General features: G+C 39.3%; 1 protein-coding gene across 1 annotated transcript; it reads left to right on the top strand.

Moving 5' to 3' along the window:
• The first annotated feature begins 224 nt into the window (after positions 1-224).
• LOC143638653 (rhox homeobox family member 1-like) lies at positions 225-6,083 on the top strand. The gene is made up of 3 exons (XM_077106492.1): positions 225-643; positions 4,631-4,730; positions 5,967-6,083. The coding sequence occupies exons 1-3, from the start codon at positions 225-227 to the stop codon at positions 6,081-6,083; spliced, it is 636 nt and encodes a 211-aa protein (XP_076962607.1).
• Positions 6,084-14,024: the final 7,941 nt, after the last annotated feature.

The raw sequence follows: 14,024 nt of genomic DNA, 5'->3' as shown, positions 1-14,024 counted from the left end.
TCGTGGTCCCGCCCCATTACTTTGCGCCTAACTAGCTCCGCCCATCACAACTGGCGGCAAACATACAGCCAATAGCAATCCTCCAAAGAGTAGCGCGTGCACGTTGAACGTGCCGTAAACCCGTGGCCAATGCAAATCTCTAGGACTAGCTCCACCCTGAGTCACTGCTCTTTGCCAGCCAAACCACTCTTGGGGGCACCACGCGGTGTCTGGGCTTCGCAGCCATGGCACACTGGTGCCAGTATTGCGATCCCAACTACTATGGTCTGGGGATGTATGATATAGAGATAGCAGCTGAAGCAGAGGAAGGGATAGCAGCGGCAGCCGCAGAAGAAGAAGCGGCACCTGCTGCAGGTGGCCACTTCCGTGAAGGAGCTATAGGCCTCATGGAAGACATGATTCAAGAGGGTAACCTCAACCATGAGGGCGCTGTGAACCAGGCAGATGAGGTTGACCACGAGGCCGATGGTGGTAACCAGGGGCCTGAGCAGGAGCAACAGCCCAGGCAGCTTGCAAATGTGGCTGCTGCGGGTCCACACCCCCGTCGCAGTGGTTCACGAATCCAATACAAGTTCTCGCAGTCACAGGTGCAGGAACTAGAGAATGTTTTCCAAGAAACTCAATACCCTGATATGGCCACCAGGTAGGTGACTGGCTTGGGAGACTCTCAAGTCTCCAGGGGTTCAGGTTCTTTTGGGGTTGCTTTTCTCTGTCCTGGCCCACTTCCTGACCAGCCTGTCTTGAGCAGGTCTTCACCTGCCCTTCTGGTCTGTGGGGGTTGCCTAGTGGGAACCAGGCCCATGTTTTATTGCAGTATTAACATGAATTAAGTCTGGAAATCGGTTGGTGGCTGCTCATTTTGTTTTTTGTTTTCAAATTGGACAAAATACAAAAACAAATTTAATATCTAAACCACTTTTGAAATGTGGCCTTCAGCAGCCTTAAGTATTTGCACATTGTTGTGAGACAGAACTCCAGAAACATCCAAATGTGGACAAAATGAAACTCTGTACCGTTAAACACCTCCCCTCCCCAGCGCCCTGTAACTACCATTCTTTTTTATTCTATGAATTTGATTCCTCTGGGCACCTCATATAAGTGAAATCATGTAGCATTTGTCTCTTAGCGATTGCCTTATATCTTTTTGTGTAATGTCCTTAAGGTTTAATCATGTTGTAGCATGTGTTGGAATTTCCTTCCTTTTTAAGGCTGAGTAATATTCCATTTTATGGATGTATTCTTATTTTCCTTTTTTCGGGTACCAGGGATTGAACCCAGGGGTACTTAGCTGCTGAGCCATATACCCTCTCCTTTTTATTTATTTTGAGACTGGGTCTCAATAGATTACTTGCAGCCTCACTTAGTTGCTAAGAGTATCTTTGAACTCACAATTCTCCTGCCTCAGTTTACTGAGCCACTAACATTACAGGTGTGCACCACTAGGCCCAGCTTATATTCCATTTGTTTAAGCGTTCATGTGGAGAAATAAATGGGGTGCTTTTGCACATGGCTCTTTTGAATAAGGTTGCTGTGAATGTAGGTGGACAAATGTCTCAAGACCACATTTTCATTTCTTTGGAGGGTATACCAAGAAATAGTTTTTCTAGATCCCAATGAAAATTCTGTGTTTAATGTTTTTATACTTTTATGAATATATCATAATGATACATAATAGTTTGCTTTTGACATAATCATACATGCATGAAATTTAATTTGCTTCATTTAAATTCCCAGTGCCCTCTTTTTAGCACCCCTGTTCCCTCCCTCTGTTAATGATTTTTTTTAAAAAATCAAATTTTTTTGTAGCTTTTCTTTATTTATTTTTATGCAGTGCTAAGGATTGTATCCAGTGCCTCACACATGCTAGGCAAGTGCTTTGCCACTGTTGCAAACCCAGCCCCTATGTTAATGTTTTTGAGTATTTTTTAATCTTTTATTTTTTTATGAGGTACTGAGGATCAAACCAGTGCCTCATGCATGCTAGGAGGTGAGCACTCCACCACTGAGCCACAACCCTATCCCTTTATGTTAATGTTCTGAGGAACCACCAGACTCCTTTTCCATAGTCACTTCATAATTTGACATTTCCACCAACAGTCCATGAGATTTCCAATTTCTTTGCAGGTCCTCACCAACCGAAGTTATTTTCTGTTTTTTTTTTCTTTTTAATATTGTTTTAGTTGTAGATGGACACAATATCTTTATTTTTATTTGTTTTCATGTGGTGCTGAGGATTAAGCCTAGTACCTCACACTTTCAAAGCAAGTGCTCTACCACTGAGCCACAACTCCACCTCTTTCTGGGTTTTGATATTAGGCATCCTAGTTAGTGTGAGATAATATCACTGTGGTTTTGATTTGTGTTTTCCTAGTGATTGGTGGTATTGAGCATCTTTTCATGGGCTTCATGGTCATTTACATATCTTCTTTGGAGAAATACTTCAGTAAACCCTTTACCCATTTTTAAATCTGGGAGGGGTTTTTTGATTATGGAACTATCACCTGTTTCTAAAAGTTACCCTCATCAGATATTATAGTTTGCAAATATTTTCTTCCATTCTGTGGTTGCCTTTTCACTCTCTTGGTTGTGTCGTTTGATTCACAGCCAATTTTATTTTTTACATAGTCCACTTTATCTATGTGTCTTTTGTTGGCTGTTTTGGTGGCCTGCTTTTATAAATGAAGTCTTTTTAAAAATATCTTTATTTTATCTTTATGTGGTGTTGAGGATCGAACCCAGTGCCTGGTGCATGCCAGGTGAGTGTGCTACCACTTGAGCCATATCCCCAGCCCATAAATGAAGTCTTATTGAAATAAGGATTAGAAGAATAAAGTCCTGTCATGCAACTGCATTCCTATAGCATTCTTGTATAGATAATTTGTATAACATGCTTATTATAGATTTTGTAGTCACTTTTATTTTTTAACACAGTGGGTTAAAATTATGTGCCTTGACCACTGAGCTTTTAGTGTCACCTTAAATTTTGTGATGAGGTAAACCCATTTCTTTTCTTTCTTTCTTTCTTTTTCTTTTTTTTTTTTTTTTTTTAGGTGTAGAGGAACACAATACCTTTATTTTATTTTAGGTGATGCTGAGGATCAAACCCAGTGCCTCACACATGCTAGGCAAGCACTCTACCACTGAGCCACGACACTAGCCAAAGATTATAATGCACATATTATATTGTATTCTATCCACAGCACTGAATACTGAACATCTATTGTTTTCTCTCTACAGAAGAGAACTTGCAAGATGCATGAATGTGAGTGAAGCCAGAGTGCAGGTCAGTAAATCTGAGAAAAGCAATTTGTGAGGGCAGTCATTCTAAAACCTGCTTCATGATGTGCACAGCTCTGACCTAGACATTTTTGTTAATTTTTAAAATATTTTTATTAGTGCATTATAATTATACATATGAGTAGGATTCATTTTGACATAACCAAACATGCAGGTATTTTAAGTTGGTGTTATTTTAATTGTCTTTTGAAGTAGACTAATTTTGAAACTTTGGAGTTTGGATGAAAAATAGAATGATAAATGTGAGCTTGTAGTAATTTCCCATTACCACAGGGAATATTATTTCCTAATGGACAAAAAATAAACCAAAAAACTACTTCTGCATTTCTGTGTACAAAATTAAATATATAAACTTTAAAAATATATAATTACACATAATAAATATGTATAGGTATATATTTTAAAATAAAGTTCAGCTTTAACCCCAGGTATCTGTAAGATAGCATTTCTGTGAAGAGTAAGAATGGGCCTGGTCTGACCTTAGAAGTACTCAAATTGATGGTGAAAGGTCTAGAATTAAGAGAGGGAGAGAAGAGAATTAAGAGACTTGTACTAAATTATTTGAACCAAGTATAAGCACTGAGTTTGCTGAATGAATGTATAAATGCCGTGGTGAGGGTAATTCATTGAAAGCACACACTCTGTGTGTAAGAAGCATAGGTTAAGCTGAAACTGATGTGGGAAGCTACCTGAAAAGGAAAAGTACCTAGTCCTCCTACATGTGTTTGTACATACTGTTAAAGTAACAGAAAGTGGTAGCCCTCAATTTTTAATTTTCTTGTTTACTGTGACATATCTACCTGAAAACATTGCCAAAATGGTAATATTATGGTTACAATAGGGCAAAGGTTTGCAAAAGTTGGGAAATTTGTCCAAAGAATGATCCAACAGGGGCTGAGTTTGTAGCTCAGTGGTAGAGCGTTTGGTTCCCATATGGAAGGCACTGGGTTCAATCCTCAGCACCACATAAAAATAAAATAAAGGTATCATGTCCATTCACAACTAAAAAAAAATATTTAATAAAGAGTGACCCAACAAAAAGAATACTGAATTAATTTCACTTTATGTTTATGTAGACTTGAGGGATGGGACCTTTTGGATCACCCTCAGCCTGAGCTTCATTACACATACTTCTTTAAATTATATATTCATGTAGCTGAAGGAGGTGTGAGGGCAGGGAGGCCATTTGTGTCATTTACATTTACAGTGAAGAACTTACCAAAGAACTAAATACAATGGAAAACTCATCAAGTAGGAGACTGAGAGGATAATGACACATGTTTTCCTTTTGCATTTTAATATTTGCAATTATGATTGCAGCTTTTTGCCTTAGGAATGAGGGACAGCTCTTGCATATCTTGGTTGAACAGTGGGGCCCCTTCATGCTGGGCAATAGCACCACTGTCCAGGATCTGGGAACTGTAGCTGAAACTGTGAGCTGATTTCGTCCCGTTTCCAGAGAGGTTTGGAGGCTGTGGCAGGTTGCTGGGGGCAAGACTGACATTGGCTTGTGTTGCTCTCAAGTCCCTTAACCTTGTCAAAGCAGTGACTGGTCCTCCCTTGCAGATACTCCTTCAGTTCTCAAAAGGTTTCAGAGGTAAATGATCCAGGGGACACCCTGAAGGGAACCCTCTGCCAAAGGTCTCACACACCCCTTCCTATTGAATATTGACTTCACACTAGGATGGGTTTTTCAACAGGGAGGGGTATTCCAACATCCCCACAAACAGAGTGAAACTATCCCTAGTGAGGAAACAGGAGGCAGCTGCATGGCCCATGGACAGCTGTCAGGATACAGACTGCTTTATCAGTGGTTAGCAGGTGGAGGGTTAGCATGAGGGACCAAGAGCCACTCACAAGATAGACCTGCATCCAAACCTGCAAGAAACCAGTAGAGAACATTAGAATTGGAAGGAGAAAAATAAAGAACTCAGCCTCTTCCAGAGCAGGGCACAGAGTTGGTGCTCACTAAGGATGAGCTGAAGGAGGGGGTAGGGTGTTTAGTTTTCTGAGGTGGTTTCATTTGTAGTGCTAGGGTTGGAACCCAAGTCCTTCTGCACTCTAGGCAAGTGCCCCGCTCCTGAGCTATAGCCAGCCCCCCTGAGGTATTTGAGCAATAAGAAAATAGATTCTGGTGGGCTAGGGATGTAGCTCAGTGGTAGAGTTCTTACCTAGCATGTGTGAGGCACTGGGTTCAATTCTCCGCACTACATAAAAATAAATAAAATAAAGGTATTGTGTCCATCTACAACTAAAAATTATTTTTTTTAAAAAAGAAAGAAAATAGCTTCTTTTTTTTGAATATTTATTTTTTAATTGCAGTTGGGCACAATATCTTTGCTTTATTTATTTATTTTTATTTTGTGCCAAAGATGGAACCCAGGGCTTCACATGCACTAGGTGAGCGCTCTACCACTGAGCCACAACCCCAGATCCGAAAATAGCTTCTGGTGACAGGATATCACTCAGTGATATCCTTCCTTGCCTAGGAGGTGTGAGGCCTGGAGTTCCATTACCAGTACTGCAAAATTCCAAAGCAACAGAAACAGAAAAGCTTTTGCTGTGCAATTTAAAAATCCAAGTGGCCTATAGGGCTGCATGATGTGTTTTTTACCATTATGACATTAACATCAAGATATTAAAATAGTACCTGTTTCCCTCTGATACAGGTTTGGTTTAAGAATAAGAGAGCCAAATTCAGGAAACAACTGAGGGAGTCATTGCTGAGAAATGCACCTCCTCCTACCCAGGAACACCTTGAACTCCAGGTATTGGAGGGGCCCTAGACTGCCCTCCTTCTTCAGGAACCAGATTGTTGATGTGTTTATCTGTTGTCACTGACATATGGACTACTGTTGATGCCCACAATGCACTTATTTCCTGAGCACATAATATTGGCAATAAAGAAGTGAATTATCAATATATTTGTTTTATATGCAAAATGTGATGTAATTTTTTTCCAGGAGGGACATTTTAACATAATAATGAGCTCTGCTTTCCTGAGGTGACATGCCTGGGTCACCATCAGTAGGCCCTGCACTTCACCTTTTCCCAAGTTTCATGGGGGTCCACACTGACCCATACATTCATCTATGTTCCCTCTCCCATCATGCCATTGTCACCCCTACTCTGCCCTTTGGGACCCATACATGTGCAAGGAGGGGCAGGCCAAGTCTTTAGCAAGAGAACAGTGTGTCTTCACGGAAGGCCAAGTTCCAGCCATGCTGACGAGTTCACTGTGAATCCTGGCCTGAGAAATTCCCTAAAGGGCAACTCACACGATTTATGGGAAGACGGTAACTGAACATTCATGTTGTTAGTTCCAAACTGTTCACTGCCCTCCATTTTTGTGGTGCACGTGGCCACTAGCAGCTATTGCCTAGATGTCCTGCTGCTCCAAAGAAACCGCAATACCATCAAAGCCAAAGTGTTGAATAAACTCTTAGGAAAGCAGGGTGGTAGCTGGAAAGCCTTCATTATGCCAAGTAGCATACAAAAGACTCCCCTGGAAGGACATTATTTTTTAACTATTTTTCCTAACTATTTACTAATAAGTAGACATAAAAGGGGGACTCCTTGTGCATATTTGTATATGCACATAATTGATCAGTTTCCTTCCATAGAACCTTCCCTTTCCCTTCACTCCTCCTGAACCTCATCAAGTAGCTCTATTCTACCCCCACTTCTATTATTATTATTTCAAAAGTGCATTTTAACTATATGTGCATTTACATACATAACATGTGCATTACATACATAACTATATGTACATCTTAAATATAAATGTAAATATATTTAACATATTTGATTATATTTAATAATATATATATATATATATATATATATAATGATTCATTGTGGAATATTCCAATGTTGACATTGCATCATTTGTGAGATTTTTTTCCCCATTGGGAACTACATTTAGTAGTATTTCACAAACAAAGGGACACTGTTCTCAAGTTCTGAGGTTTCCCAGACCCCCTGAGGTACTGAAGAGGGCTTCCCCACACTCAGCAGTAGTCAGGAGGACAGGAGGCAAATGGCCTATTTCCCCAGCACCTGGTGGGGCCTGGTGCTGGGAGTTGGGATCTGCAGCTTCGACTATTTCTTCTTCCTTTTGCATACACATGAGTGTGGGCACACAAACACATGTAGGGTCTTTAGCGACAGAACATCCTGGAATAGTCACCCCACCCCATTTGTCCCTAGTTTCCTTTGGTCATCAGAACCTACCTGCAAGTTTCCCTCACATTTCCACCAGCCACCAGGCCCAGCTGTGAAGCTGCTTCCAGACAGAAAACAAGAAACACTTGTGGATTTATGGGAGGGTCTTGCCAACTGAAATTCCAGTAGCCCAACAGGGGTCTGGAGAATTTCCCATACATACAGTGGCCTAATGTCAAACTGCATCCCATATGAACTGTAGCAAATACATCATTAGAGAATCAAGCATGTCAAGCTGGTGTTTGACAGGACCCACAAAGCCAGCCCCCTCAGTAGAGTGTCACAGTATGCAAATGTGTATTGCCTCAAGAGTCCTCAGAAGGAAAATTAATGTTTAAGTACCTAGTTCAGGCCCCATCAAAAACAGATTCCAAAAGAAAACTTTTAATCACTCTTGAAATCTCCTAAGCAGTTATTGACACAATTGGAAACAGCTTATAAAATCCACCAGCACAGATGATCCTAAATTCCTGTACATTCTACATTCCTGTGCATACCTGCCTCTGGTGCTCTAGGTGGCAGTCAAGCCCCTGCCGATGCCACTGCAGGTCACAGTTGGGACAGAGGGACAGTGAGTAGAAGGTGAGTGCCTCCTTGGAACCCTATTACCCTCATAGGACTCAGTTACTGAAAAGAAGAGCTAAGTAGAGTCACTCAGAAGTGACATTGACCCTTTTTGGGGGACTGGAATACTTCAGTAGCTGCCCTCTACAGACAGACCCCACAGACTGCCTGACCTCTTGGTGAACCTGGCTTCTCCTCACACCCCATTCCAGAATCCCAAGTTGCTCCCAGGAAGACAAAAGAAGCATCCTGTGCTGGGCATGGTGTTGCATGCCTGTAATCCAGTGGCTCAGGTGGCTTAGGCAGGAGGATCTCAAGTTCAAATCCAGCCTCAGGAACTTTTCAAGGCCCTAAGCAATTTATTGAGACCCTGTCTCAAAAGAAGGGAAAAAAATGAAAAACAAAATGGACTGGAGTTGAGGTTAAGTGGTGAAGCAACCCTGGTGTCAACCATGCATGTATACTCCACTCTCTACCCCCAGCCCACTCCCACCTTCTCCTCCAGCCCCTTCCCTGCCTCCTCCTGTCACCTCCCCTGCCCCCTCCCCACCTCCTCCCCCCTGACCTTCTCCCCCCTCCCCCTCCTCAATATATATATATATATATATATATATCGCCACTTGGAGGGAGAGGAGAGTAGGGGCCAGGTAAGGAGCAGGTGGGGAGGGCCTCCCAGAAAGGGAGACCCATGCCCACCATTGACGGGGCAACAGACCAACCGTGATTGCAACTTTGGCTTTTTGAGAAAGTGAAGTTTCAGCTGCCACTAATGTCAGGCAATAGAAATTTCATGGATAACTTTCTTGTTAGACAGCTCCCCAAGTTTCCATCCCCTTCTCTCACTCAGCTCTTTGTCTCTTCAACAATAACTTTTCATAGCCAACATGTGCTCTAGTCTCTTCACTTAACCATATTTCAGAAATACTGTGTGTCATTTCATCATTTTCTTTTTTAAAAATACCTTTATTCTATTTATTCATTTGTATGTGGTACTGAGGATCGAACCCAGGGCCTCACATGTGCTAGGCAAGCACTCTACTGCTGAGCTGTATAGCCCCAGCCCCATCATTTTCTTCATAGTCAAAAATATGTCCATTCATGTCGTTCATATGCACCACCATACCCAGCTAAAATCTTTTCTGATCTCTGCTATGTATAGTCACCAGTATTTTCTTTGGGTTACCATTTTCATGGACCATCTTTTTGTTTTGGAGGCATTAATAGTTTTCCATTTATTTTTAGTTATATCTAAAGTGTTTATGCATATGCTGCTAGCTATCTACCTTTCTACTACCTTAATTTAAGAAGAAATAAGAAGCTGATATATTCCATGCTTGTGTAAATATATTAATATAAATTCTACTTTCATGTATAACTAAAAAGATCAAATAAAAATAATTTTAAGGGCTGGGGTTGTAGCTCAGGGGTAGAGTGCTTGCCTAGCATGTGTAGAGGCACTGGGTTCAACTCTCAGCACCACATATATAAGTAAAATAAAGGCTATTGACAACTAAAACGTATTTTTAAATAAGTTTTAAAAGAAGAAATAAGAAGTTGCATTTGAGAGAAATATTTTTTACCATCCTGGTTTCAATTAGTTTTCTAGTCCAGTTCTTCCTAGATAGTTGTTTACCTAAGTAACACTAGTTATCTATATCACTAATGTATTCATTCATCAAGAAATAAATTATATTGAGAGATTTTTTCTTTTTCCTTTTTTTATTTTATTTTTTGTGGTGTTGGGGATTGAACCCAGGGCCTTGTGCATGTGGACAAGCACTCTACCAATTGAGCTATATCTCCAGCCCTCTTTTTTTAAAAAAATATTTTTTTAGTTGTAGATGGACACAATACCTTTATTTTACTTTATTTTTTTATGTGTTGCTGAGGATGGAACCCAGTGCCTCATGCATGCTAGGCAAGTGCTCTACCACTGAGCCACAATCCTGGCCCCATTGAGAGATTTTTTTCAATCTGCATTCAACTAGTCACTCAGGTAATATTTAATTATTGCTATATAAAATTTACCTATGTATTCTACTTATTTATAGCACTACTTTCACATTCTAAAAACAAAGATTTTTACATAAGTAAAGCTGTTTTCAGCTTTCGAGCTTTATGTAGTTTTTCACCACATTCTAGTTATCTCTAATGAAATAGTTCATATCTACCAGCAATTATTTATATTTTCACTACCTTATATGAAGAGGGAATGAAAATAAAATAATAATTTTATGTTTTTCTCCATCCTAGCTTCATGTATTTTTCTGGTTATTTCTAGTATCTCTAGATTATACTTACCCAGGTATCACATGTTATGTATATTACTAACAAGTTTGGGTTTTTTTTTAAGTACTTGGAATTGAACCCAGGGCCACTTAACCACTGAGCCACTTAACCACTGAGCCACATCCCCAGCCCTATTTATTTATTTATTGGTGGTGCTGGGGATTGAAACCAGGGCCTTGTGCATGCCAGGCAAGCACTCTACCAACTGAGCTATACCCCAGCCTGCTTTTTATTTTTTTGAGACAGGGTGTTGCTAAGTTGCTAGGGCCTCTCTAAATTGCTGAGGCTGCCTTTGAATTTGTGACCCTCTTGCCTCAGCTTTCTAAGCCACTGGGATTACAGGTGTGTACCACTGTGCACAACTACTAACAAGTTTGTGTTTTTAAAAGACTGCAAAGTTGGATTTGAGAAAAGTGTATTTTATAGCATCATGCCTTTACATACCCATCGACTTATCTCTGTATAAGTGTTACCTAAGTAACTATAGCATTATTTCCACATTACAAAGACATAACTACTTAGATATGAGAAGAAAGGTTTTTCAAAATCTAAATTCAGTCAGTGTGTCTAGTTACATCTAGTTACCACTGGTAAAATGGTTACACAGGTGTGAATAATACCTAATGGGCACACTCATTAATTCAACAACATTTAGGATTTCAGATGTGAGGGGTGCTTTATGTTGCCAGTTAAGCACTTGCCAAAAAAAAAAATCACTACTTATTCCTAGAATTAACTCATATTTCCAACAAGCAGTAAGAAGTTAGTGTGTGAAAAATGTGTATGTTTCCCTAGACTTCTTAGTCACCTCTAGCTAACTCTAAGAATGTAGTTAACATAGATACTACTATTTGTCTACAACATTAACATTTTATTCCAGGATGAAATATGAATTTATTTTATTTTTTTAGGATTTTGTACATTATCTTTATTTTTTATTTGTTATTTTAGTTATACATGACAGTAGAATGCATTTTGGCAGAATATACATATATAGAGTCTAACTTATTCTACTTAGGATCCCACTCTTGTGATTTTACATGATGTGGAGTTACCCTGGTCATGTATACAAACATAAGCCTAGGAAATTTATGACCAGTTAATTCTACTGTCTTTCCTATTCCTCTCCCCCTTCCTTCTGTTTGTTTCCCTTTGTCTAATCCAATGTATTTCTATTATTCCCCTCCCCAACCTCCCTTGTTTTGGGTTAGCATCTACAAATCAGAGAGAATATTTGGCCTTTGGTTTTGGGGGGATTGGTTTATGAAATATGAATTCAGGGTTGAAAGTTATTTTCAGCTTGGTGAGTTCAACTTGTTTTTCTGATTTTCTGTAGATTAAATATTACTTAAATCCCACTGGATAGTTCTTCAATTAACTCATAATTCCAACAGGGAAATAAGAAGATAAACATAAGATTATCATGATTTTCAGCTTCCTGACTTTGGTTATTTTAGTTATCACTAGTTATCTATATTTAACTAATTATCTAGATATCACTACATATCTGTGGCACTAACTTCTTATTTCAATAGGAAATAAGAATTTAAATTTGACAATGTCCTTTCCTATTTCCTGATTTCAACCAGTATTTCTGCTTATCTCTAGTTACTGCCTATAAATCTAGCTCCCAATATTAATCTCTTGGATTCATGGATCATTTCATCACAAATTAAATTAGATTGAGAAGAATGTTATCCTAGTGCATTTTGTGTTTCTATAACAAAATACCTAAGACTGGATTCTTCATAAAGGAAAGAGGTTCATTTAGCTCACAGAGTATAGCACTGGTATTGGATTTTGGTAAACACTTCATGCTGCATTATAACATGGTGGATGGCATCACATGTTGGGAGCATATGTGTGTGTGTGTGTGTGTGTGTGTGTGTGTGTGTGAGAGAGAGAGAGAGAGAGAGAGAGAGAGAGAGAGAGAGAGATATCACATGGAAAGAGATCACCTCCACCAGTCCAATGAGTGAGAATCATTCCCAAGAAACCTAACTCACTGCCACAAGAGAAGTATTGTAGCCCACGTTCTGTGCAGGCTACGGAACCAGGGTCACTTGGGCTGGCACGAACAAATCACACAGACACAGAAAATACCTTTTTCGGGATGAGGCTCCTCTGCCTCAGCTGTAGGCTCCCACAAGGGAGGCAAGAGAAAAAACAAGGGAGGTAGGCGAGAGAGCAAGAGCACGCCAGCCCAGAACCCTAGTTTTAATTGAGGAGAACTGTTCTATAGAATATTTCATCCAAAAAAAAAAAAAGACAAAAGGGTAGTATTACAAAAGAATGAGGAGGCAGCCCACTCCAATTGGGTAACGCCCACTCCCAGAGCTTCACTGCCCTGCCAAGCGAAAGTGATGTCCACCTGCTTTCCCATAGAGCGGAAGTCAGAAGCCAGTTCCACATCTCCATTGATCAAGGCTAAGGGTACGTGCTCAGCTCCTATGGGGCAGCTCTCGGCAAAGTATGCAGCTTTCTTAAAGATCTAATCAACATCTTTCAAAGCCCTCACCACCTCAATCCTATTACATTGGGGGCCAAAATTCCAGCACATCAATCTCTAGGGGTAAACCATATCCAAACTATAGTAGATATGCTTTTAATTCATGGTTTCTACTAGATGTTCTAATACGCTGTAGTTAAATATTTACCTAAGTACCACTATTTATTTATAGTGCTAACTTCTTAATACAACTGAAACATAAAAAGAATATAGAATCCAGGACAAACTTTATTTCAGCTTCAAACTTCAATTACTTATTCTACATATTCTACATATCTCTAGCCATCTCTATGTTACTAACATGTAGATGCCACTAGTTACAGTACAAACAACATCCTATTCCAAAAAATGTTCAGACTAACATTTGAGAAGAATTTTTGTAGCCTTCAGGTTTCAACTATTTGTTCTGCTTTTATATGGTTATTTCACTTTAACTCGTATCCGTGTTTATCTAGTTATCTACTTTACTAACTCTACATTCTCAAAACAAAGAATTAACAATTGGAAAGAGTGTGTTTCCCAGCCTCCTAAATTCGAAGTTCCTGTAGATATCCAGTAAACTGGTTACTCCTAATTATCTATACAACTGATACATTATTTCAATCAGAAATTAGAATTTCATATTCAGAAGATTGATTTCACACTCTTGCTTCAACTAGTTATTGTAGTTAATTAGTATACATGTCACTACTAATTATTCATATAACTAAATCTTCATTCCAACATAAGATTAGGGTGGTAAGGAATAATACTACAATTTTTCAACTTCTGTACTCAGATTTCTTGGCTATTCTTACTATCCCCTATAAACTAGTTACCTGGGTACCAATATTCATCTATGACAATTACAGATGATTGCAACAATAGTTAAATTTATGTGTCAATAAGATGATTTTTTAAACTTCCTGGATTCAAATTGTTGTTCTATGTATACCTCATTCCCTGTAATTAAATAAATAGGTACCATTACTTATAAATAATATTAACTCATTATTTTTAAAATTTTTTAGTTATAGATGGATACAAAACTATTATTCTATTTATTTTTATGTGATGCTGAGGATCTAACCCAGTGCCTCACATGTGCCAGGCAAGTGCTCTACCATTGAGCCATTATCCCAGCCCCTCTTTATTTTTATAT

Source organism: Callospermophilus lateralis, chromosome X (genome assembly GCF_048772815.1).
Source record: "Callospermophilus lateralis isolate mCalLat2 chromosome X, mCalLat2.hap1, whole genome shotgun sequence".
Classification (NCBI taxonomy): domain Eukaryota; kingdom Metazoa; phylum Chordata; class Mammalia; order Rodentia; family Sciuridae; genus Callospermophilus; species Callospermophilus lateralis.
Note: the sequence above shows the minus strand (reverse complement) of the source record. Positions and strands in the feature narration are given on the sequence as shown.

Excerpts from the sequence above, each read along its gene's own strand:
- LOC143638653 (XM_077106492.1), top strand. The coding sequence starts at position 225 with ATGGCACACTGGTGCCAGTATTGCGATCCCAACTACTATGGTCTGGGG. Across the intron at positions 644-4,630 it reads TACCCTGATATGGCCACCAG|GAATGAGGGACAGCTCTTGC; the intron begins GTAGGTGACTGG and ends TTTTTGCCTTAG. Across the intron at positions 4,731-5,966 it reads TGGGAACTGTAGCTGAAACT|GTTTGGTTTAAGAATAAGAG; the intron begins GTGAGCTGATTT and ends CCTCTGATACAG.